Source organism: Podarcis pityusensis (genome assembly GCF_964106645.2).
Source record: "Podarcis pityusensis genome assembly, chromosome: 6".
Classification (NCBI taxonomy): domain Eukaryota; kingdom Metazoa; phylum Chordata; class Lepidosauria; order Squamata; family Lacertidae; genus Podarcis; species Podarcis pityusensis.
The window spans coordinates 278,335-302,863 of NC_138030.1; the positions used below are offsets into that span (position 1 = coordinate 278,335).

The 24,529-nt window shown below is 57.5% G+C and overlaps 2 protein-coding genes and 1 long non-coding RNA gene across 4 annotated transcripts; 2 read left to right on the plus strand and 1 right to left on the minus strand.

Moving 5' to 3' along the window:
* Positions 1–904: 904 nt before the first annotated feature.
* On the plus strand, positions 905–14,060 carry TGM5 (transglutaminase 5). Of its 2 annotated transcripts, XM_081011156.1 has the most exons (13): positions 905–1,077; positions 1,739–1,915; positions 3,337–3,588; positions 4,371–4,489; positions 5,151–5,279; positions 6,117–6,294; positions 7,078–7,216; positions 7,586–7,689; positions 8,245–8,484; positions 11,009–11,356; positions 11,451–11,611; positions 11,987–12,120; positions 13,547–14,060. In XM_081011156.1, the coding sequence occupies exons 1-13, from the start codon at positions 1,068–1,070 to the stop codon at positions 13,719–13,721; spliced, it is 2,166 nt and encodes a 721-aa protein (XP_080867282.1). In that variant the 5' UTR covers positions 905–1,067; the 3' UTR covers positions 13,722–14,060. The 2 variants fall into 2 exon arrangements, with proteins under 2 accessions (XP_080867282.1, XP_080867281.1); XM_081011155.1 differs by lacking the exon at positions 905–1,077 and having other exon boundaries at positions 1,265–1,915.
* On the minus strand, positions 9,930–19,213 carry LOC308480340. The gene is made up of 2 exons (XR_013988058.1): positions 19,146–19,213; positions 9,930–10,622 (listed from the first exon to the last, which is right to left on the minus strand). It is a non-coding gene; the product is annotated as an uncharacterized lncRNA (long non-coding RNA).
* On the plus strand, positions 14,453–24,526 carry LOC308480237 (protein 4.2-like). Its single transcript, XM_081011700.1, is given in 13 exon segments — positions 14,453–14,607; positions 15,408–15,596; positions 16,425–16,658; positions 16,832–16,950; positions 17,150–17,272; positions 19,806–19,983; positions 20,288–20,426; positions 20,540–20,643; positions 21,058–21,300; positions 21,466–21,750; positions 22,535–22,698; positions 24,088–24,297; positions 24,299–24,526. Coding segments are annotated over 13 exon segments (2,223 nt in total). The 5' UTR covers positions 14,453–14,597; the 3' UTR covers positions 24,524–24,526.
* Positions 24,527–24,529: the final 3 nt, after the last annotated feature.

Below are 24,529 nucleotides of genomic sequence, written 5' to 3' on the forward strand. Positions count from 1 at the left end.
ACTGCAATTCCCCTTTGCCTGCTCTTTCCAGGCACAGGTCTGCGCTTAAAAGCTCCGTGTCTGAGTGCGCTCTCTCTCTCTCTCTCTCTCTTGCTTTCCTTTCTCTTTCGTCAATTCAGCTTTTAAGCCCTTTTGGCGAATTCAGAGGACTGGCGTCTTCCTTTATTGTTAGGGCCATAACTCAAGGATAGGGCAGGGGACACCCAGCCAGATGAGTGGGGAATGAATGAATGAATGAATAATATCTGAAACCCTTCAGAGTGAGACAGAGATGCTGCCAGTCAATGCCTGCCAGGCGGAGTCCTCCAGGTGCAGCTGAACTACAGCTCCCATCTTCCCTGGCCACGACCCGCACAGACTGCTGCAAGCAGGGATTCAACACCCCCTGGCGGGCACCGTGTTGGTGACCCCAGCCTTGGCCACGCTGAGTGAGATGGGCCAAGAACAGGTTCCTGCGAAGGACCAGAAAGGCCTCTTGGGACCACTATCCCGCAGAGCCGCTCTTCGTAGGCAACCTCTGGGTGGCGCCGCAGCAGTGACTCCCCCCCCCCCCCCCAAGGCTGGGCTGTCAGCAGCCCCACCCGCTGGCCCGGGATGCGAGGCTGTGGGCTGGCTCCTGTCCGAGCCCCTGCAGGGAGGTGGGGTCTGCCACGGTGACCATGTCCTTTGAGGCCCCGTGCCTGATGCTTGGTAGCAGCATCTCCGGGTCGGGCTGGGAAAGGCTCCCCTGCCTGAGACCCTGCGGAGCCGCTGCTGCTGCCAGCCAGAGCAGGCACTTCCGAGCCTGACTCGGTGAGAGGCAGCTGCTCCCTCCCTCTGTTCCCACGAGGAAAGCAGAGAGGGCAGGTGGGGCAACGTTTCTCTCAGCAAGTGCCCGTCGCGCCCACACCCGGCCTGCTCCCGGGACGCTGCTGTGCCAAGAAAGTTGGTGACTGAGCAGGAAGGTGAATCGTTCACGCCGCGGCTGCTGCCACACCTCCGCCTCTCTGGCTCCGGCCAGCCGGGAAGGAGGAAGGCGGGCAGCAGCCCGGAGGCATTCCTCAGCAGGCGCTTGGCAGAGCAGCAGCATGGCCGCGAGTGAGTCCTGGCCCGGGGGGCGGCGGCGGGGGGAGCCTGGGGGACGGGTGCCGGTTCTGAGGATGGGGAAGGGGTGAGCCCAGGGGGAGAGGGAGAGGAGGGCAAGCTCCCACTCCGGGTGCCCGGGCCCCTTCTCCTCCCGCTGCTCCTGCGGGGTCCCCTCCCTGGGGATTTCAGGGGCCGCAAGCAAGGATGGCTCTGCTCTTCCACAGCTGGAGCCAGCAATGCTTCTCTGGGAGTCCTTCTGGGCTCCAACCCTCTTGCTGGCTTCCCATCATGGGCATCTAGTTGGCCACCAGCTGGGCTAAATAGGCCCCTTCTGATCCAGCAGCTACAGGGCTCTTCTTAGCGTCTTATGGTTGCTAAATGGAGCCTCCATGGACAGAGGCAGTCTAGCTTAGAATTGTGGAGAGCAAGAGTGGGAGATGGTGGCTTTGGAGGTTCTTAAGCAGAGGTTGAATGGCCACCTGCCATGGATACTTTAGTGGAGATTCCTGCATTGCAGGGGGTTGGGCTAGATGACCTTTGGGGATCCCTTCCAACTCTATGGTCCTACCTGGGGCTGCCCAGAAGCATTCAGCTGGCCACTGAGAGAACAGAATGAGATGGGCCCCTGGCCTGGCCCAGCAGTCTCCGCTGACGTCCCTTTGCTCTTTGGTAGAACTGCAGCTGGCGTTCATCACTTGGCACAGCTCCAAGAACAACCTGCAGCACCGCACAGCGGAGATGGGGGGCCAGCAGGTGATTGCGCGGCGGGGGCAGCCCTTCACCATCACCCTCCACTTCCAGGGTCGAGGCTACCTGCACGGAGACTCCCTGCACCTGATTGCAGAGACAGGTAGGAGCAGGTGGGGAGGGAGAGGAAGGGGCTTGGCCTGGGGTCTCCAATCCATGAGAAGAGAGGAGATACAAGACGATTAGGCACCTGCATGCAGGAGGGGGCTATTGAAGGCTCTGCCTCCAGTCGGAGGCTGCAAATGTTTCTGCACACCAGCCGCTAGAAGCCCCAGGAGGGAAAAGAACTCTTGGGCTCAAATCCTGCTTGATGGTTTCCCACAGACACTGGAGGCTGGACTAGGTGGGCCACTGGGGGCTCTTCTTCTGGCCCTCAGCCCTCACCACATCCAGGGCAGCGCCATCCTTCCTCTGAGGAGGACCTGCTGCAAGCCCCGAGGCCTCTTCTGGGTCCTGTGGTCTGCCTTGTCCACAGGGGTCTCTGCGCCCCTCCCTGACTTCCATCTGGACTGCCTGGCAAATGCCGCCTGCCTGTGTGCCACCAGGCCTTATGAGGAACGGTTGAGAGGAGATCTGAGAGTCATCTCCAAATATCTGAAGGGCTGTCACATGAAAGAAGCTTGTTTTCTCCTGCTCTGGATGGTAGGACTCGAACCCTTGCCTTCTAGCTGCAAGAAATGGGATTCCAACATCAGGAAGAACTTTTGACAGTCAACAATCTCCCTCGGGATGTTGTGGACTCTCCTTCCTTGGAGGCTTTTAAATAGAAGTTAGATGGTCATTTGCCCTCTATGATCTAGTTGAGATTCCTGCATTTCAGGGGGCTGGACCCCCAGGGACCATTTTATGATTGCAGCCCTGAGTCCAGCCAAGGCCATTGTAGCACCTGGAGTGGGAAGCCCAGAGTTCTGCCTGCCAGCAGGTGCCAAGGGAGTCCCAGATCCTGGCGGAGACCCAGAGGGGTCCTATTGCCAGCAGCAGCAGCTGAAAGGGTCTCGTTTAGCGGCAGCGGGTGCTGCAGACAAAAGCAGGGCCTCTATTTTATGTATTCATTATTGTATTTATATCCCACCCGTTTCTCCACGGAGCCCAAGGTCACACCCAAGGAGCTTCATGGCTTTATGGGGATTTTAACCCTCGTCTCCCAGGTCTTAGTCCTCCTCCAATCCCCACAACAGCCCTGTGAGGAAGGTTAGACTGAGACAGGCAGTGTCTGGCCCCAAAGGTCACCCCAGGAACGTCATGATTAAGTGTGGGGACTTGAACCCGCTCCCAGGTCGGGTCTCTGTTGCTCTAGTGCAGTAGACAGCATGGGGAGGGGCACGGTGGCCCACCAAGGGGCAGCCTCTGTGGGCAAGCCAGTTCCCACCTTCCACGGCAGTGATGATGATGATGGCAGCTCCCTTGCAGTCCAACTAGGCCAGCTCTTCCTGGCTGCTCAGTGCCCCATTGGGCTGCCTTGACCTGGCATGACCCCCTGCGAGAGACCCTCCAGCTCCCCTTGACTCCCCTCTTGCTCTGCAGGGCCTCAACCAGCCCAGCAGGCAGGGACACAATCCATCTTCCCAGTGGGGCCAGGACATCCAGACTCGAAGCGCGCCTGGAGAGCCACCGCCAGCGCCGCCAGCGGGCCCCGATCCACGGACGTTGTGGTCTGGCCTCCGGCTGGGGCCCCCATTGGGCGTTACCAGCTGAAGATCCGCGTCGACTCCGACCACACCTCCAAGTTCTACTACCTGGGAGACTTCATCCTGCTCTTCAATGCCTGGTGCCCAGGTAGGGTGTGGGGAGACATTTGGGCGGTTCCTTCAGACCCTGAACTGTGGGGTGGGTTTTAATGGGTGGGAGAGAAGATACTAATTGCAGTTTACCCCTCTAGGCGCCCTCTCCAACTGTGTTTCTGTGGTCTGGGTCGCTGCCTATCAGCAATGCAGTTCTGAGGACTCTGTTCCTTCTCAGGCTTTCTAGCAAGAACAGGCATTTGTTAGCTTGGGCTGCTAATCTCCCCCAACCCTGCCAGGGTCTATTCCTTGCTCAGCACTGCAGCGGAAGAGTCCTGGGTCTGCATCTGGGGGCTTGGAGCATCTCCCTGGGACCTGGGAGCACTCGGGGGGCTTTCCTGGGCATCTGTTCAGTGGGAGGGAGCCTGGCATTCCCCCCAGCAATGGAGGAGAGTGGGGCCAGCACACCCATGAGGCAAGGGGAGGCAACTGCCCCAGGCAGCAGGATCCACAGGGGCCTGGAGGTGAGGCTGGGTCCCAGGAGGGGAAGGTGCCTCTCACAACCCTCCAAAGAATCTCAGAAGAGCTTGCTGGATCAGGCCCCTATCCCGTTCTCACAGGGGCCAACCAGATGCTCCAGTTGGGGAAACCCACAAGCAGAAGCAGAGCACCAGCGCAGCCCCCTCCCCTCCTGCGCGTTCAGAAGTGTTGCTGTCCCCAGCTGTGGAGGCAGAGCAGAGCTGCCTGGCTAGTGGCCCTCAAGAGCCCCCTCTCTCCTCCCTGCCTCCTGGGGGAGGGGCTTCCCTACTCTGACCTGCCCCCTCCCCTGCCTCTCAGATGATGACGTTTACCTGGAGAGCGAGCTGGAGAGGGAGGAGTACGTCCTGAACGAGCAGGGCCTCATCTACCAGGGAAACAAGAACTGGATCCGCCCCGTCCCCTGGAACTTTGGGCAGGCAAGTACCTAAGGCGAACCCCGGTGCTGGATCAGGCCAATGACTCTAGTCCCATCCTCACAGGGGCCAACCCAGTGGGCAGCCCAGTCAAGCAGCGCCTGAGACCAACCGCTTCCCCCATTCTTGTTCACCACACTAAGGTAGAGTGGCTCTGGCCATGGAAGCTCCATTTAGGAAGGCGAAGTGCTGCAGCAGGTGCAGCCCACCTAGTCCAGGGCTGACTGAAGATGGGGCTCCGAAGGTATTACTGGACTTCCAGCCGACCTCTCCATCCCTGACCACTGGCCTGGCTGGGGCAGCTGGGAGTTGGAGTCCAGAAAGTGCAGGGGGAGAGCCACACCCACAAGCCCCAGCCAGACAAGGCCCTGCCCTCCCTCCCTCCCTCCCCCAGTTCTCCTTGGCCCCTGCCCAGAAGAAGAACCTGGCCAGGCCAGGCCAAAGAGCAGCAATGCAGCTGAGTCTGCAATCGTCTGAGTTCGCTTTTCTTAGCTGCCTCACACCGAGTCAGGCCATTGCTCCATCTAGCTGAGTATTGCCCACACTGACTGGCAGCAGCAGCGGCTCTCCGGGATTTCAGGCAGGAGTCTCTCCCAGCCCCACCTGGAGCTGGAGACCTTCTGCATGCTGAGCTGGCCGCCTTCTTTCTCCTCTTCCTCTGCAGTTTGAGGAGGGCATTGTGGGCATCTGCCTGAAGCTGTTGGACAGGAGCCTGCACTTCTTGCACGACCCGGGCAGGGATTGCTCCTTGCGCAACAGCCCCGTCTACGTCAGCCGGGTGCTGAGCGCCATGGTAAGAGCTGCTGGGACCACCCAGCGCTGTGGAACCCCCCCCCCTCCCGAGGGCTGTTCCCTGATCTGCTCAGGGTGGGGCTGGTGGGACCTTCTGAGATGGGGGCCCAAAGCAGTTGGCTGGACTTGCCCTCAGCCAGGAGACAGTGCAATGCAGAATGCGCAAGAGGCATCGCCTTCCCCCTGCCCCACGCCTGCCACCCAGGAATACAGCGTACAAGCTGTTCCAGATGGGGTTGCCATAGCTTATTCCGCTTATAAATCAATTCCAGAGAAGCACCTTGAAGCTGTTTCACAACACAGCAAAAACAATTAAAAACCCTTTAAAATTAAAAACAACTGCATGTACACAGACAGTTTTCCTTCCCCCGGAAAGAGCAGGCACGTGGCAGGGGTGCTCCAGGCTCCCGTTTCGACTGCTGCAATGCATTGTGGGTAGGGCTGCCCTTGCAAGGTGCAGCTGCCAGGACATTAACTGGTTGAGGAAAAGACTGGTTTAGGACTCTGTTCTGTCTGAAACAAAAGAGGCTGGCTAAAGCCATGTGGCTGGAGCGACCAGCTCAGAGCTCCTCACATGGAGGGAGAGAGAAAAAACACAAAGGTTTGGTGACCCAATTCCTCTCCAAGTGACAGGTGATGACATAGGCTGAGGCTGGCAGGGACAGCTGACTCTATGGTTTAACCCCTTCACGAACCAATTAGGCTCAAACACACTAGAGTTAGGTATATGAGGCTGCAAGTTCAAAGTACTTTGGGAGGCTCAGTTGAGTGGCTGTGAGCTTGGCTTCGCCTGGGTCCTCTGGCACTCATGGGGCTGCCTGCCCTCCCCCCCCCCCAGATCAACAGCAACGATGACAACGGGGTCCTCCTGGGCAACTGGAGCGAGGACTATTCCGGGGGCGTCCGCCCCACCGAGTGGAGTGGCAGCATCGCCATCCTGACCAAGTGGGACCACAGTGGGGGCCGGCCGGTCAAGTATGGGCAGTGCTGGGTCTTTGCAGCCGTGATGTGCACAGGTAGGGATGGGGAGCAATGCATGCTGGGAGCAACTCCCCAGGGAAACGTGGAGGCCTCTGCTTCACCTGCAAAGCCAGAAGGGACAGTGTGGAGGGGACTGTCCAGCTACTATTTGTCAAGATCGTTGTGAAATGAGAAGTAGCTGTATTTTGAATAGGAAAGTGATAGGTTGCATTTGGGAACATGAACTTCCTCACCTAGCAAGGAATTTAAGAAACACAGCATTTTTCCTGACTGAAACCTCGTAGAGAGGTTGGTACTTTAAGGGGAGGTGGACGGAGGGGGGGCAGGTAGCAATACACAGGGCAACTTTTAAATACTGTCAGTGAAAGCAGGTGGCCCATCTGGGCCAAAGGGAGAGGCAGGTGTGCCAGTTTTCCTTAGGGGAAAAAACAGGGGGTGGGGCGGCCAAATAGTGGGCTGGAGAAATGGACCCCCGAGTCCCCTGTGATGCACACACACACAGAGAGAGACTTTACTCTTGGGGCCCAGAGACTGGCCCCATGGGAAATGGGGCAGATATGGGGGTCCCTGTAAGAGCCTCACCCCAGCTGCTTTATCACTGGAAGCTGAAGCTGCTGCTCCTCTCGCTATTCACATGCTTAGAGGCTAGTTACAGGAGCCAAGTACAGGATCCCGGCAGAACTGGCACAGCCATCCCTTCCCCGGTGGGGGGGGGGAGACAGCAGCACTTGGTTCCCCCAGCAGAAGCTGAAGGGCAGCAGGTGGGGAGGGGTCCCAGCTGCCGAGGACGGCACCCAGCTGCGCCCTCCTCTCCCCAGTGCTGCGATGCCTCGGGATCCCTTCACGAGTGGTGACCAACTTTGACTCGGGGCACGAGAAGGACGGGAACCTGATTATCGATGTCTTCTACGACAAGGCCGGGCACCTCCTGCCCACAGAGAGCAAGGACAGCATCTGGTGAGATGGGGCTGCCTCCTGGGGGGCCCTTTCCCCCTCCCGACTGCCAAATCCTCTGGGGCCCCTTCTTCTCTGCATCACATGATGGAGGGAGGACCACCCTGACTCAGGGGTTCCTTGCCGGGGATGGAGTGAGGCAAGGGCTTTCCTTCCCAGGTGGCCTTTGACCTCAGATCAAACCCAAGACTGGGCTCTTCTCTGCCCAAAGAGAGATACAGCCCCAAGCGGAGGCTGGGGGGGACATCTGTCAGGGATGCTGTGATTCCCCCCCCCCCCCCATGATGACCCCAGTGGTGCATCTTACCACAAAGCACACCCCTCCCAGCTAGAGAGACCATCTCTTTGGGCTCTGCTTGTCTTCTGCTGCAGGAACTTCCACGTGTGGAATGAGTGCTGGATGGAGCGCAGAGACCTTCCCCCCGGCTACCATGGCTGGCAGGTCCTCGATGCCACCCCCCAGGAGCGCAGCAACGGTGCGTTTTCCCCGCTCCTCCTTCCAGCCTGGCCTGGGCTTGGCCTGACTGCTTCCCCATCATGCCTCTCTCTGTCTCTGGGGGACCTTGGTGGGCAGCCCCATGAAGACGCTGAGCCAGTGGGTGGAAGCGGTGAAAAAGGCCAATGTCATGCTACAGATCTTTAGGGAAGGAACGGGAAATAAAACTCCCAATATCATAACCTTAGATTATACCAGTCTAAGGTGCGACCACATTTGGAGTACTATGCACAGTTCTGGTCACCTAAAGGATATTGTGGAGTTGGAAGAGGGTCAGAAAGGGCGACTGAACTGATCCAGGAGGTGGAGCAACTGCCTTATGAGGAAGGAAGCACAGGGATATGGATGGCTCCTAGCCAGGGTGGCCCTGCTCTGCCTCCACAGCATCTGAATTCCAGTTTGGGGAAGCCACAGGTGGGGAGGGGGCTCCTGCGCTCAGGTCCAGTTTGTGGACTCCCAGCTGTGAGAACAGGATGCTGACCCGGATGGGCCCCTGGCCTGATCCAGCCCTGACATTTCCCTTCCCTCCTGGCAGGGCTATACTGCTGTGGGCCAGCCCCTGTCAGCGCCATCCGGGAGGGAGACGTGGACGTGCGCTTCGATGCCCCCTTTGTGTTCTCCATGGTGAATGCTGACCGTGTGGCTTGGCTGCTGGACGGGGCAAGGAAGGAGAAGCTCCAGTGGGACACCAGTGCTGTTGGGAACAACATCAGCACCAAATGCGTTGGGAGCGATGAGCGGGAGGACATCACCAGTGCCTACAAATACCCAGAAGGTAGGGAGATGGAGGAACCCACGGCCACCCAGAAATGCGGCCTGCACCCGGCCAGCTGGCCTGACTCAGAAGTTGTAATCTGGATTCACCGTTCCTGCAGGCGGTTACAGAGGAGCAGAACAGATTGTTCTGGCCTGGAGACAGAGCCGGTGGAGAGGCCTCTTGGCCAGCAGGCTCCTAAATTGCAGGGTGCTATTCCCTCATCTGAAGGCTGTGAAATTCTCAGCCAGCATGTCTGATCCTGCTTGTGATGGTGGCAGCAAAGCGCCTTTAGTGGCTGGGGCACAGGGAAAGCAGGACGCCCAGGTTCCCTGGCTGCTAAGAGGCTGCCACAAGCACCTCGCGGGTGAGCCTGAGGGTTGCTGCACTGTCAAGGCTGGGCTGGGGCTGGGCTTTGTGGCGCACAATTGTTCTTGCGATTGGGTCTTCGAGGGCCTGGGGCCACAGGGAGGAAGCTGCCGCTGCAGGAAACCTCAAGCAGCCGGAGCACCAGCTGGGAGTGGCTTCTACGAGCTCTGCTCTAAAAATCAGCAGCTGCAAAATGCCTGCAAAAAGATCCACATGAAACCCCACATGAGTGGAGTCATCTGGAGTCCCTTGTCCGCAATATGCTGATGACACACAGCTGTCCTTTACATCTGCAGGTGGGCAGTGGAAGTGCTGGACTATTGTCTGGTCTTGATAATGGACTGGATGAGCGCCAGCCAACTGAAGTTCACTCCGGATCAGGGTGGTTCCCTAGACTGGATGGCGGGGAGGTGGCCTTGATGGAGTGGGTACGCAACTTGGAGGTACTTCTGGGTCAGGTGGTCTCAGTGGCCCAGAGTGCTTTCTAGCAGCTTCATCTGGTGGCCCAGCTGCACCCTTCTGTGGTCTATGCTCTGGAAACCTCTAGTTTAGATGACCGCAACACATTATGCGTGGGGCTGCCTCTGATGAGAGTTCAGAAACTTCATCTGGTGCAGAATGCGGTGGCCAGGTTGCTCCCTGGGGCAAGATGGTTGGAGCATATAATGCCAATCCTGACCCAACTGCTCTGGCTGCCAATTTGTTTCCAGACCCAATTCAAAGTGCTGGTGCTGACCTATAAATCCTTCAATAACTCAGGATATGACTGACCTGGACCCTGCGATCATCCTCTGAGGCCATTCTTTGTGTGACTCCTTCCCGAGAGGTCCAGGGGGTGGAAACATGAGAAAGGGCCTTTTCTGCAGTGGCTCCCTGCTCATAGAATGCTTCCCCCAGGGAGTCCCGCCTGGCGCCTTCATTACATGTCTTTAGGTGTTAGGCAGAAACATTTCTCTTCTCCCGGGCCTTAGGCTGGTTAAACAACCTATGGCTTTTTCAAGGTGTTACTGGTTTTTCTGCTTGTTTTTGTTACGTTATGTATTTTGTATTTTTGTTTCGTATCTTTATGTTGTAAAAACTACCCTGTGATCTTTGGATGAAGGGCAGGCAGCTTATAAATTTAATAAGTAAATAAAATAACATAAATAAGTTCAGGGCTGCTAACCTGCTGATTCTGCTCTGCCTCCCTGGTGAGAGACAGGAACATAGTCCCAGTTGCTGGAAGCCACGGGGGGGGGGAGGGGGCTGCTCTTGTGCTCGGGGGTCCTGCTTGCTGGTTTCCCCTTGGGGCATCTGCTTGGCCCCTGTGAGGAGAGGAGGCTGGACTAGGAGGGCCTCCTGGGGCCTCATCCTGCAGGGATCAAAGGCCTGGAAACGATGCCTTATGAGGAACGGCTAAGGGAGCTGGGCATGTTTAGCCTGGAGAAGAGGAGGTTAAGGGGTGATATGATAGCCATGTTCAAATATATAAAAGGATGTCACATAGAGGAGGGAGAAAGGTTGTTTTCTGCTGCTCCAGAGAAGCGGACACGGAGCAATGGATCCAAACTACAAGAAAGAAGATTCCACCTAAACATTAGGAAGAACTTCCTGACAGTAAGAGCTGTTCGACAGTGGAATTTGCTGCCAAGGAGTGTGGTGGAGTCTTCTTCTTTGGAGGTCTTTAAGCAGAGGCTTGACAACCATATGTCAGGAGTGCTCTGATGGTGTTTCCTGCTTGGCAGGGGGTTGGACTCAATGGCCCTTGTGGTCTCTTCCAACTCTATGATTCTATGATCATCTTATGCAGACTGCAAGTAGGCTAGCAGAGATCTGGTGCCTCTGATGGCTCCCAAACTCCTCCGCCAGTGTGGTGTAGTGGTTAAGAGCGGTAGTCTCGTAATCTGGTGAACTGGGTTTGCATCTCCGCTCCTCCACCTGCAGCTGCTGGGTGACCTTGGGCCAGTCACACTTCTCTGAAGTCTCTCAGCCCCACTCACCTCACAGAGTGTTTGTTGTGGGGCAGGAAGGGAAAGGAGATTGTTAGCCACTTTGAGACTCCTGAAGGGGAGTGAAAGGCGGGATATCAAATCCAAATCCAAACTCTTCCGCCCTTAGCCAAGCTCCGGACCCAGGGGGTGTGTGCCTCACCTCGTGCACTCACTGGCCTTGCCTTGTCCTTCCTCGCTCCCCACAGGCTCCCCGGCAGAGCGCCGTGTGTTCCTGAAGGCCCTCGGCCAGAGGCAGCCGCTCGGCCCCCCAGTGCGATACAGGTCGGGAGTCCTTCCGGTTGCGTTCTCTGCCTCTGTGGAGGACAGGACCCGGGAGCCGCCGCCGGCCATGGCCCAGACCTCTCTGAAGCTCCAGCTGGTGGAGAGTCCTGAGGTGGGCCAGGACATCCAGCTGGTGCTGGCGGCCTGCAACCTGGAGTTTGTCCACAAGGAGCTCAAGCTGAGCCTCAGCGCCCAGTCCGTGCTGCACGATGGCCACCCGCGGCCGCCCTTCTGGCAGGAGACCCTGTACCTCTCCCTCCGCCCCAGGGAAGGTAAGGCGAGCGGGAGGGGGAGCGGGCAGGCCTCCCAAGGCGCTGTCTCTGGGTGAAGGAGTGCTGCCCGCCTCTGACACGGGCCTCTTTGCAGAGATGGAGCTTCCCTGGACCATCTCCTACCAGCAGTACGGGCAGCAGCTGGGAGAGGATAAGCAGCTTCGTGTCATCGCGCTGGGCGAGGAGAACACTACCTGGCTGAAGACCCTGGCAGAGAAAACCATCACCATGGCCAGCCCCAGCCTGGACATCCACGTAGGCACATCGCCTCTGGGTTGGCGGGGGTGGCACAGTGGGCTGCTCACCTGGGAGATGGGACAGCTACTGTGGGGTCGAGTGCAGGTTTTCCAAAGGCTCTGTTCCTGGGGGCAAAGGAGCCAAGACACATGACCGGCTCCCTCCCTGGCACACACCTTGCAACCCACGTGCCTCCCTCCGATGTGGTTTGGGTGGGCTAAAGCCATGCAGGCTCAGCAAGAAACATCCCAGCCTTCTTCAAAGTGGGGAACAAGCTTGCCCCCCCCCCCACCGCCCAAGTTTCAGGCCAGGCAAAGAGAGGGCTGGGGGGTGGGCACCTGTCCCAAAGAGCCCCACTCCCTTCTGCTCCTAACCGCTTGGTCCTTGGCACAGGTATTGGCCTCCGTGGTGGTGAACCAGCCCTTCCCGATCCAGGTGGTGTTTGCCAACCCCCTTTCGGAGCCCGTGGGCAACTGCGTCTTGACCATGGAAGGCAGTGGGCTGGTGAAGGGCCAGCCCCAGATACAGTGAGTAAGGGGGCAGGGGGGCAGGAAGGCTGGTTGCAACTCATCCCTCCAGGCGCCCACATGCATGGGGTGAACAGTTTCAAAATCCCATCCTTGGCAGCAAAATTTAAAATCACAGACTGTAAAACTTTGTTCTGGCAACAACTTGGGAAGGAAGTAAAATAAGACTTACTTACTTTATAACCATGCACTGGATCACAGCAACAGCAATAATAAAAGCTATGCAAGCAAAATACTTACATTTACAGTATAACCAGCTGGCATCTGCCTGGCACAGGCGACATTTGCCCTCTTTGTGGTCAAAGGAAGAGAGAGGAAGAGAAAGTACTCTATGCTCCTCCCTCTCCTAGAGAGGAGGGGAAATGGCATCACACAGAGCCCTCTCTACCAATTGTATTTCTATGGTCTGAGTCTCTGCCTGTCAGCAATACATCTCGGTGCTCTTGGCTCCTTCTCCGGCTAACTAGCAGGAAGAGGCATTTGTGAGGTTTGGCTGCTGCCCCCTTGGGGGGAGGCTTCCACTCCCAGCGCCTGATCTCCTGGAGGAAGTGCAGGCCAAAGGATGCTTGGGGAGCAGCGCAGTCAATTCACAGTTCTGCGTCTCTGCTGCTTGGGAGATCTTTGGGGCAGGATCCTCCCCCTGCTCCATGGGTGTGTGAATCTGCACGTGGCCCTTCTCCTTCCCCGTCCACTGCCAGCTCTGGAGCCATTTCTGAGCAGGAGCATCCCTGGAAGTCAGGGGCCCAGCAACACATTCAGTTGCCTCTCTGGCACCGTGGAACTACGAACAGCAGAGAGACCTACAAGCAGGAAAATATGTGCCTAAAGAGTCTTTAGAAAAAAAGGAATAAGCAACCATACAAACTGGAAGATTTAGCCTCCTTTCTGATTTACAAGAGTCCTTTCTGATTTACAGGAGCGTAGCATTGGGGGCCAAAGCCTTTGTTGCCAGTCAGGGAGGGAGATGCTGTATTTTGTCGTGAAGGGGCAGAGAGAGAAAGAGAGAGAGAGAGAGAGGAGGCCACGAAGACCCTCTCCCACAGGGGCCTCCATATATCTTCCTTCTCTTTGGTCAAGAGGTTGGATGGCCACCTGTCAGGGACAGAATCAGAGTTGGAACTGTAGAGTTGGAAGGGACCCCTGAGGGTCATCTAGTCCAACCCCCTGCAATTCAGGAATCTCAACTGAAGCATCCTTGATGACAGATGATTTATTTATTTTCTCCACTTCAGGGGGTTGGACTAGATGAGTCTTAGGTTCCATTCCAGCTTTACGCTGCTATGGTTTATGCCTCCTTGGCACTGTGAGTGCCCCCCTTCCCCCCCCCCCGGCCATTTGGGGCTCATCACTGCCTCAGAGCTGATAAGAAAGGAAAGTGTGCCGTCCCTTTGGTCTCCTCCCTGCCAGGCTCTTCTTCTCTTTGCAGGTTGGGGCCCCTGGGCCCCCGGAAGCAGACCAGCGTCCGGCTCCAGCTGACGCCCTACAAGAGCGGCCCCCGGCAGCTGCACGTCACACTCAAGAGCAGCCAGTTCCCCCCAGTCAAGGGCCACAAGCAGCTGCAAGTGGCCCCCCGCTCGGGATGGAGGTGTCGCAGGGACTGACTAAGCCGGGACCCCCGGCAGCGCCTGGAGGGCCACGACTGCTCAGACCCCCTTTGCCCCCTCCTATAAAAGTCTGCATTCCCATCCGTCGCCGTCGCCTCGCCGGTTCCTTCTGCCGCCGCAGACCCCCGTCCAGGCAGGGGGCGGGAAGCGCAGGCAGCAGTCCTTCCGGGGAAGACGCCTCGCTATCCTGCGCCCCAGTCCCGCGCAGACACACCGTCGCTCGTAGGGATAGAGACACTTACCGTAATTGTTCAATCAATGTCATAAAAAACTGCGGCTTACAAAGAGAATAAAACAATTAGGCTGTCAATAAAAGCAACTCTTTAGAACATAAAATCGGCAATAAACTAACGCGTGTGCACAGGCTTTCCTGAACCAGAATGTCTTGCGCACTCTGCTCTCCCCAGCGACGCGAGAGAGGGCGGCGAAGGCGCCTGCCTGAGGTCAAGGGGCAGGGAGTTCCAGAGGGTAAATGCTGCCGCACTAAGCGATCGGCTTTTTAGAAATGCATGACAGTTTGCGCGGCGCCACCTGCTCTTTGTGGCCTGCAGGGAACACACCTGAGCCGAGTCCCGCGAATGGGAAAAACCACACGAAGCGTGAGAAAGCGAACCCAGCAGAAAGCAGCCCGCCCCGTAACGGGCAGCTGCTTGGAAGGGCCCGTCGGAACCGCCCTGCCAGCCGCACGTGGCAGAGATAAGGGCGGCAGGTGACGCCAGCCTGATAAGGAGCCCGGGATAGGCGAGGGGGCCCCACCCCACGGGACCGGCAGAGGCAGCCTCGCCATCCTCGGCCCCGACCGCCGGCCTGCCCGCCCGCAGCCAGCCCGAGGCAAGAGGAGGAAGGGCCCGAGCCCGCGGCCCGCAAAGCGCCATGGGCCAAGGTGAGCGGGGACTCCCTGGGCACTGCCAAGCGGCCTAAACCCGGTGCCATCCCAGAGGCGTCTGCTAGGCTCCTCGGCGCAGCATCACAGCGCGGCGCAACGGAGGCTGGCCAGGCGGGCGGGAGCCCCTGGCCTTGTGGGGAGGAGGCCGGCAGGGAGCCACGAAGCGGGGCGAGGGTGCTGGGGGCAAGCTGGGTGCGTCTCAAGGTGGGGGGCGTTTAGGCCCGGCTAAAGCGGGGGGAGTGGGAAGGGTACCAAAAGAGCAGGTGGGTCTGAGGGGGCTGACGAGCGCAGCCCGGTCGAAAGGACTCCTCTACAGCCAAGAGCAGGAGCAGAGCTTTGGGCAGCAACCTCAGTGACCAGGAGGAGTTCGGGGACCAGCCCCGTTCTCACGTGCGGCGTGTGCGTTGCTCTGTCACACCCAGCGGCGTCAGGCAAGACCCCCCTCCCGCGCACTTTTGCAACATGGCTTCCCCCCGCCATTCCAAACAGACCTCAGCACCCTCAGCAGAGTCCCACTTCTCAGGGGTCGTGAGCAGCCCCCTAAGCGTCTTTCAGGGGAGAGAGGGACATTCCTGGCTGCCGCAGCCTGGCGGTCAGTCACTACTGTCCAGACGCCGGCCTCTCTGGCCCATCTCGAGGAGAGCTCAAAGACCCCCGCAGGGCCTCGTGGCCCCTCTCTTGCCTACCTGCGCCCCCGTTCCTTTGCCAGAAGAGCGGGAGGGGAGCGGAAGCGACCCCCGACGCCGCCCTGCGTGCCGCCTGCCCCCTCACCGCCCGCCCGCCCTCCCGCCCCGCAGCCCTGCAGGTGTCGAGATGCGACTTGCAGCCGTCGAGGAACAACGCGGCGCACCGCACGGCGGCCGTCAGCACCGAGCGCCTGGTGGTGCGGCGCGGGCAGCCCTTTGCGCTCACCCTCCACTTCCGAGAGCCGCTGCCCGGAGCCCCCCGGAGGTACCTGCGTAAGACCTGCCTGGTCGCCCAGACGGGTAAGCTCCGGAAGAGCCGGAGGCCGACGACCCGCGGCTCCCCGACGGCCCCGCCGCACCAGGAGCCCCGGCGCGCCTCTCGCGCTCCTCCGGCTGGGAGGGGGGTGGTTGCCGGCTGGCAGAAGCGGCGGGAGCCCACCAGGAGACGCACCGCCTGCAGTTGCGGAGCAGAGCGGGAGGGGGGAGTTCAGCATCACAGGGGAGAAAAGGAGCGGCAGCTAAGTTTGCGCGGCGCCTGGAGGGAATTCCAACCCCTCCAAAAAAGTAAGGCGGGTCAGAGATGAAGGCGAGATGAACAATTGAGAGCGTCCCATTAACTTTCTCAATCATTTCAGCGGTCCTGTAAAGGGGGTCCGCTTTGCTGGGCACACGAGGGGTGGGACTTGCACCTTCGCCAGCAGCAGTGCCCCAGCTGGGGGTGGGGACAGAGAGGACACGCCCACCGACCCTTTTTCAGGAAGCTGTGGCTCCTGCATTGCAGCGGGTTGGACTAGATGACTCTCGGGTCCCTTCCAACGCTACGATTTTGAGGTCAGGGCCCTGGGCCACCTCGCGTAGGACTTTTTAGACTGCTTGCCAGCGATCCTCCAGCGCGTTCAGCGGGTGGTGGGGAGGTCTCGGCCAGCTCCACATGGAGGTCTCGGCCAGCTCCACCCCCCGTCTGACAGGACTGTCGAGGAGAGCTCAAAGACCCCCGCAGGGCCTCGTGGCCCCTCTCTTGCCTACCTGCGCCCCCGTTCCTTTCTCCAGCCAGCCCCCCAGCAGACCTGTCCCCCGCCCCTCGCTGCCTTGCGTCCCCTTTTGGCCATCTCGCGTTTCTGGCTGCAGGGCAGCGGCCAGCTCAGGCGGACGGGTCCCTGGTGCGCTTCCCCATCTCCCGCCAGGGCCGCCAGAGCGGCTGGGAGGCTTTCGTGGACGCCCCCGAGAGCCTCTCTTGGACGCTGACCGTGACTTCGCCCGCCGACGCCGCCATCGGCCGATACTCCCTCCTGCTGCAGCATGGCCGAGGGGCTCCGCGCCCGCTGGGCACCTTCACGCTCCTCTTCAACCCCTGGTGCCAAGGTAGGCAAGACGCGTCGGTGCCAACCAAGGCCAGGATGCCGGAGCCAAGAGGGCAGTGGGTGGGGTCGGAAGGTCTGCTGCGGGGAGGGGGCGGCGCAGGGGGACCCCTGCCAACCAGAGCAGCCCCCTCCCCAGGCTGTGCTGCCGCCCCCCTGACGGCCCGTCTCCCGCAGAGGACAGCGTCTTCCTGCCCAACGAGGCGCAGCGCCAGGAATACGTGTGCAATGAGGAGGGCACCGTTTACTGGGGGCTGGAGGAGGCGCCCCAGCAGCAGCCCTGGGACTACGGCCAGGTGAGCGAGAGACCCATCCCCCCTCAGCCCAGGGGTCGGCTGCGCCTGGCCGGTTTGGGCCAGGTGGGCGGCCGCACCTGCGGGGCTGCTCCTTACTGCTGCGGAAGGCGCGCGCGGAGCGGAGGGGTCGGGATGGTCGGGGGACGCGAGTGGGGCTCCCCCCATCCTCCAGCCTTCAATGCTCCGCCTCCCTTTTCAGTTCGAAGAGGACATCGTGGACCTCAGCCTGGCCCTGCCGGCCATCGGCCTCTTCTGGTTGCAGGACGCGCCCTGCGCCCAGCGCAGCGACCCTCTCCGCGTCTGCCGCCTGGTCAGCTCCATGGTAGGTGGGCAAGAGCAGGAGGCAGAGTCGCCCGCAGACCCTGCCGGCTTAGTGGAAGCAGCTGCACGCGCTCAGGAACCCGCGGGGCCGGGCCGCTCCCGCCCCCTGCTGGCCACGGGGTGCATTTAGCTGCCATTCCTGCATTGCAGGGGGGTGGACTCGATGACCCTTGGGTATAAAATAGTATTTATTAAGGTTTTAAGTTTACAAAAAGGCAAAAGAAAAAACACCAAATTAAACAATAGCAAAACAACACATCACAATAAAAAAACAGAAAAATAGAAACAATTAAAAACAAAAAAACAAACAAAAAACAAATCGAGCCTTCCCATAACTTATCTTTCATTTGCTTGTTTCCCTGACCTCCTCACACCTCCCTTTTTTGTATTCTAAGTCAATTATCCATTTCAGCAAATCCTTTCCCTCTCTTCAAAATTTTTATCCTGAAAATTTATCTTGATCTTAATATAAGTTTACTTTCCCTCTTTTCACCAATTAACAGTCTATTTTTCTTAAATCTTTGCTACATTTTTGCTAAAATCACATAGATTCATTCCAACATCATTCTAACATTCATTAATTTTGCAATATTTCTGTAGATAGTCTTTAAATTTCTTCCAATCTTCTTCCACCAACTCTTCTCCCTGGTCTCGGATTCTGCCAGTCATTTCCGCCAATTCCATGTGGTCCATCACCTTCATCTGCCATTCTTCCAGAGTGGGTAGGTCTTGTGTCTTCCAGTACTTCGCAATGAGTATTCTTGCTGCTGTTGTGGCGTACATAAAGAAAGTTCTGCCCTTCTTTGGCACCAATTGGCCGACCATGCCCAGGAGAAAGGCCTCTGGTTTCTTCAGAAAGGTATATTTAAATACCTTTTTCATTTCGTTATAGATCATCTCCCAGAAAGCCTTAATCCTTGGGCATGTCCACCAAAGGTGAAAGAATGTACCTTCCGTCTCTTTACATTTCCAGCATTTATTATTGGGCAAGTGATAAATTTTCGCAAGCTTGACTGGTGTCATGTACCACCTGTATATCGTTTTCATTATATTCTCTCTTAAGGCATTGCATGCCATGAACTTCATACCTGTGGTCCATAACTGTTCCCAGTCAGCCATCACAATGTTATGTCCAACATCTTGTGCCCATTTAATCATAACAGATTTCACCGTTTCATCCTGAGTATTCCATTTCAACAGCAAATTATACATTCTTGACAAATTCTTAGTTTTGGAGTCTAACAGTTCTGTTTCCAATTTTGATTTTTCCACCTGGAAGCCAATTTTTTAATCCAAATTATATGCCTCCATTATCTGATAATAATGAAGCCAATCTCGCACTCTATTTTTTAATTTTTCAAAACTCTGCAGTTTTAATCTGTCTCCCTCTTGTTCCAAAATTTCCCGATATTTCGGCCATTTAGCATATTGAGCTTTTTCTGAGCCTTCGCTTCCATTGGTGACAGCCACCTTGGGGTTTTATTCTCAAGCAAATCCTTATATCTTATCCAAACATTAAACAGTGCTTTTCTGACAATATGGTTTTTAAACGCTTTATGTGCTTTGACCTTATCATACCACAGATATGCATGCCACCCAAAGACATTATTAAAGCCTTCTAAGTCCAACACATCAGTGTTCTCAAGAAGCATCCATTCTCTCAGCCAGCAAAAAGTGGCTGATTCATAATAAAGTTTTAAGTCTGGCAGGGCAAATCCACCTCTTTCCTTAGCGTCAGTTAATATCTTAAATTTTATTCGAGGTTTCTTGCCCTGCCAGACAAATCTAGAGATATCTCTCTGCCACTTCTTGAAACACTCAATTTTATCTAATATTTGCAATGTTTGAAACAAAAACAACATCCTTGGCAATACATTCATCTTTATCACAGCAATTCGGCCTAGCAATGATAACTTCAGATTTGACCATATTTCTAGATCCTCCTGCTGGATATTTTTTGATAGGCAGCGGGTCGGATATGTTTTACAATTTATCCTCGCTATTACTCACATGTGTGAGCAGAACGTTTAAAGTTAAAACAATTAGTTAGCAGAGTTCAAAACCCCATCCTTTGCAGCACTAAAGTGGAAACTTCGGGACTCGGCTGTGTGGCCTTATTGCCATTCTTCCAGGCTGGGGGAACAGACTGGATTTCCCCCTTTCCCTCTTAATGAAAAGAATAACACAGCAGACTGTAGACCAAGCGTGAAAACAGCATTTACGTGCATAAGTCTTGCGTTCCACTCCAGCAGCAACAGCAACAAAAAGAAGACCAGGAAAATGCTCCTTGCAAAATGCATAGTTAAAAAGGAAGTCTCCATAAATGTCTGGCTGCCTCGGAAGCAGCGCGGAAAAGAGAAGAGTTCTGAGGCAGGAGGAACTCTGAGTCTTAACCCTTTCATACCTGCAACGTTATTTCGACTGTGAATTCCCACAATCCCTTCTAACGCTACATTGTTATGTTGGGGGGGGGGGCCTGGACAGGCCGCCTTTCTCCTGGTGCTGCTCACTTTTCTCTCCCCACCCCCCTCCAGCTGAATAGCAAGACGCACCAAGCGATCCTGGAGGGTGGCTGGACCGGGGACTACAGCGACGGGACGTCCCCTTTCCAGTGGCCGGGCAGCGCCCCCATCCTGCGCCGGTGGCTGGCAGCGCGAGGGCAGCCTGTCCGCTACGGGCAGTGCTGGGTCTTCGCGGGGGTCCTGTGCACAGGTACAGGGTCCTGTTCAGGGATGGGCCCCAGGCGAGGAAGGGGCCCCTGCTGCCTGAGATGGTTGCCCCCCCCCGCCTACTCTGCTAGCTCTGAGGGACGGGACCCCCTCCTGCGCAAATGGGTTTAGTGTCGAGGGAGCCGGTGTAAACGTCGCCCTCCTAACGGGGCGTGGGCGATTCTGCCCTTCCCTAAAGCTAAAGGGTTGTGATTCCTGCACGGAAGGGGGTTGGACTGGGTGGCCCTGGGGGTCCCTTCCCCGGGAGCCCTCTCGCCGCCCAGCTCCCGCTGCCTCTCTCTCTGCAGTGCTGCGGAGCCTGGGGATCCCCACCCGCGTGGTCACCAGCTTCGCCTCCGCCCAAGACACGGCCGGCCGCCTGCGCGTGGACGAATACTTCGACGAGAGCGCCGCCCTGATCCCCGGCCTCTCCGAGGCTGCCGTCTGGTGAGGCGCCGGAATACTGGAGTGGGAGTGAGGTGGGGAGACGGACGGGCTTCGGGGTCCCCCAAGACGCCCCCACCCCTAAGACATTCCCCCCCCCCCCCGGTCTCCCGCAGGCCTTTCCACGCCTGGAACGAGTGCTGGATGGCCCGTCGGGATCTGCCCCCCGGCTACGACGGATGGCAAGCCGTGGATGCCACGCCTCAGGAAGAGGGCAGCTGTAGGTCCCACGGGCGGGTGGGGGGCTCAAGGGAGAAGGGGAGGGACACTGGCATTGACCCCCAGCCACAATATGGAGAGAGCGGGATGGGGGAGCAGCTTCCACCTAGAGGGGGGTGAGGGATGGGAGAGAGGCCATCTGTCAGGGATTCGTTAGGTGGGATCATTGCTTCTATGATTCTATGACTGCATTGCAGGGGGTTGGACTAGATGACCGTTCGGGTACCCTTCTCTACAGGTCTTCCGTGATTCTGACTAGCTTGCCCTTTTAGCCACACTGTGTAGCCCCCTCGCCTCCACCTCCACAAGCCAGAGGGGGGCTTCTGCTTGGACCACTACCAGAGGCTAAAACAGGGGTACCTTGGGCCACAGGGGCCACCCCTACTCCAATTGTTGTCCTCCCCTTCCTCTCCAGACTCCTCGTTTTGCGGGCCAGCCCCTGTCCGGGCCATCAAGGAAGGCCGTCTGGACCTGCCCTACGACGTCGCCACCTTCTTCGCAGCCACCCACGCCACCTGCGCTGCCTGGGTGCGACAGGACAACGGGGACTTCCAGCGTGCCTTTTCCTCCACGAAGTTCGTGGGCAACAACCTCAGCACCAAGGCAGTGGGCAGCGACCGGTGCGAGGACCTCACACACCACTACAAGCACCCGGAAGGTAAGCGGCGCAGGTGAGCTCTTGCTTTCTGCTTGGCCCCCCATCCTGGGGTGGGCTCTAAATCTGGCGGCATCTCTGACTCCCCATTCTCAGCCAGTCAAGGAAGAAATTTATCACCTGCTTCCCTGAGGAGCAAAGTGGGAATGGCTTCTGGTTTTTTTGCAGGGTCTGCTGCAGAGAGGGCTGTGCTGAAGAAGGTCTTTCAGGAACAGGAGCGGCTCCAAGACCAGATTGAGGGGGACACAGAACCTCTCCTCTTTGCCCACATCCAGGCCAAGAGCTCCTGGCCGCTGGGGCAAGACGCCCCAGTCTCCGTGTTGGTGGTGAACCAGACTGGGGAGGAGAAGAGCCTGGCACTGGTTCTGGGCGCCCAGCCACTGCAGTATGATGGCAAGGCCCTGGCGCAGTTCTGGAAAGAGGAGCATCACTTCACTCTCCCCAGCGGGCACGGTAAGCTTGCTGGGGAGGATTTGCTGATTGCAATTTATCTCTTCAGGCGCCCACATGTGTGGGCTGAACAGTTTCTCAAAATCCCATCCTTGGCAGCAAAATTAAAAGCACAGGAATTAGGCTAAATCCAACTGTGAAGCAAGCTGGCTCTCCCTTTCTTACCCTGATTTAACAAAGAATCAGGGAACAGCCTGGGAAGTAAGTTTAAAAATAGAATTTACTTAAAATCATGCATTGGTTAACCTCAACAGTAGCAGCAAAAGCTATGCAAGCAAAATACTTCCGTTTACAGTATAATCAGCTTCTGGCATCTGCCTGAGCTGGAGTAGATAAAGGGCATGTCTGCCCTCTTGGCTGCTCAAAGGAAGAGAGATGAGGGGAAGTGACATCACACAGAGTCCTCTCTACCAAATGTATTTCTATGGTCTGAGTCTCTGCCTATCAGCAAAACAGCTCTGTGGTCTTAACCCCTTCTCATGCTAATTAGAAAGAAGAGGCTTTTCTTAAGATTGGCTGCTACTCTCCTACACAGAAAACCAAAGTTGGAAGGGGGTCCAAAGGGGCATCTAGCCCCTTTGGCACCTCTGGGTAGAGAAAGTGCCCTGCGGCCAGTGCTGACCCTGTAGGGCTAGATGGGCCATTGGTCTGGCTCAGGAGGAGGATGCATCCTGCAAACACCCCTCCCATCTAGTCCAAGTTTCTTGCAGAGGCATCACAGCCTGTGATGGACAAGTCCTTGGTGCCCTCTGTGACTCTCCCTGAGCCCCCCCGTCTTGTTTTCCAGAGGAAGCCCTGAGCACCACGCTGCCTTACGCAGAATACGGCCCAGCCCTGCGCAACAACTCTCTCTTGCTGAAGCTGACGGCGCTGCTGAGAGACACGGCCTCCCATAGCAACCACCTGGCCTGGCAGGAAATCCGCTTCTGTGCCCCCGGACTCAACATCCAGGTCAGTGGGAGGCCAGAGCTACCCCCCCCCCCGTTTCTCCAGCTAACTGCACAGACACAGCTGAACCCCACTAACACCTGAAGGCAGAGCAGAGAAAAATCAACTACTTTCTAATCCCCCCCTCCAGCAGCTCACGGTGGTACACAGGCTTCTTCCTCCCCATTGCACAACCACCCTGTGAGGTAGGTTCGGCTGAGGAACAGTGATTGGCCCAAGGTCACCCAGGGAGCTTCATAGCTGAGTAGGCCTTTGAACCCTGGTCTCTTCCAGGTCCTGGAGCAACTCTAGCTGTTGCACCACAGTATCTCAAGAAAGGCCTCCTCCAATGCCTGTTTTGAGGGGGTGAGCCCCCAGTCCCCTTTCCTGACCGTGAGCCCTTCAGGGGAGGAGGTCCTTGTTTCTTCAGACTTGGGGTGCCACAGCAAAGCAGGCTGGGTAGAGCCCTGCCCCTCCCCATTAGCAAGCCCAGTGGGTCTATGGCTTCAGCCCACCCCTGCCCCCCAGACCCCCCAGTCCCTGTGCTGCCATTGTCCTGCTTTCTCCATGAAGGTCCCTGAGCGCACAGCCCAGTTCCAGGCCACCCAAGCCGAGATCCAGCTCCACAACCCCCTCCCGGAGCCCCTCCCAGGCTGCCTCGTCTCCGTGTCAGGATGGGGACTCATCCACAAGACCAGGAGCTACAGGTGAGGGCACTCCTGGGCAAGGTGGCTTTCTTTGGGGTGGGGGGATCAAGCCCTCTCCATGAAGGAGAGAAGGCTCCCTGGCATTCCAGGTGAAGGCAAAGGCACACACTCCCCATGGCTGGATCAGAGCAAGCGGAGGTGGGAGGGGGTGGGACTGTGCCAGCCCAGCCCCTCTTGTCTGCCAGGATTGAGGGGGAAGGGCTCTCTGCTGAGGTGCCAGCTGGATTCACCTGCTTGGCACCTCTGATAACAGACGGCGGGGTGGTGTTTATAGGCTTGGGGGGGGGGAAGGTGAGGAGCTGCTCTTAGAATCATTGAATTGGAGAATTGGAAGGGACCCCGAGGGCCATCTAGTCCAGCCCCCTGCAATGCAGAAATCTCAGCTCAAGCATCCCTGACAGCTGGCCATCCAGCCTCTGCCCAGAAACCTCCCAGGAAGGAGAGTCCCCCACCTCCCCAGGGAGTCCCTTCCGCCATCAAACAGGTCCTCCTGTCCAAAGTTCTTCCTGGTGTTGACATGGAATCTCCTTTCTTGGAACTTGAGTCGTGCCCGAGATGCCCCTTGCCAGTCTACCATTCTGATTCCGTGAATCCATCTGGAGCAGGAGAAAACAGGCTTGCTCCATCCTCCTCCTGAGCTGCCCCTCCTCAGGAGAGCTGGCGACCCCCTTCTGCCCCTAACAGCCCCCTCGCCTCCTCTCTGCAGGCTTGGAGACATCCCAGCTGGCAGCAGCAGAGCGCTGAGGATCCCCTTCACGCCGACCCAGGCCGGGCCCCGGAGGCTGACAGTGCGTGCAGAGAGCCCCCTGCTCCAGCCCCTCAAGGCCTGCAGGACCATCCAGGTGGGGGCAGCAGCTTAGAGCTTCTCCAAAGCAACAGGACCCCCGCATTACCATTAAATGCACTTGGAGTGACACCCCTCAGACCGTGGCTCCTTCTTCATCAGCCCAGTGTGGGGGAGCCCTTTCCAAAAGCAGCAGCTCCCCTGTCCCCAAAGCAAGCGGGCTGCTCTCCTGCACTGCTGTTTAGCAGGTAGAGCCAAAGGACAAGCGGCGCCTGTGCGGCTCTCTCCTTCCCCTGCGTTACGTCTCGGCCTGCAATCTCCTTGGGGCAGAGACCTGGCTTCCTCCGGTGCTTTGTGAAGCCCC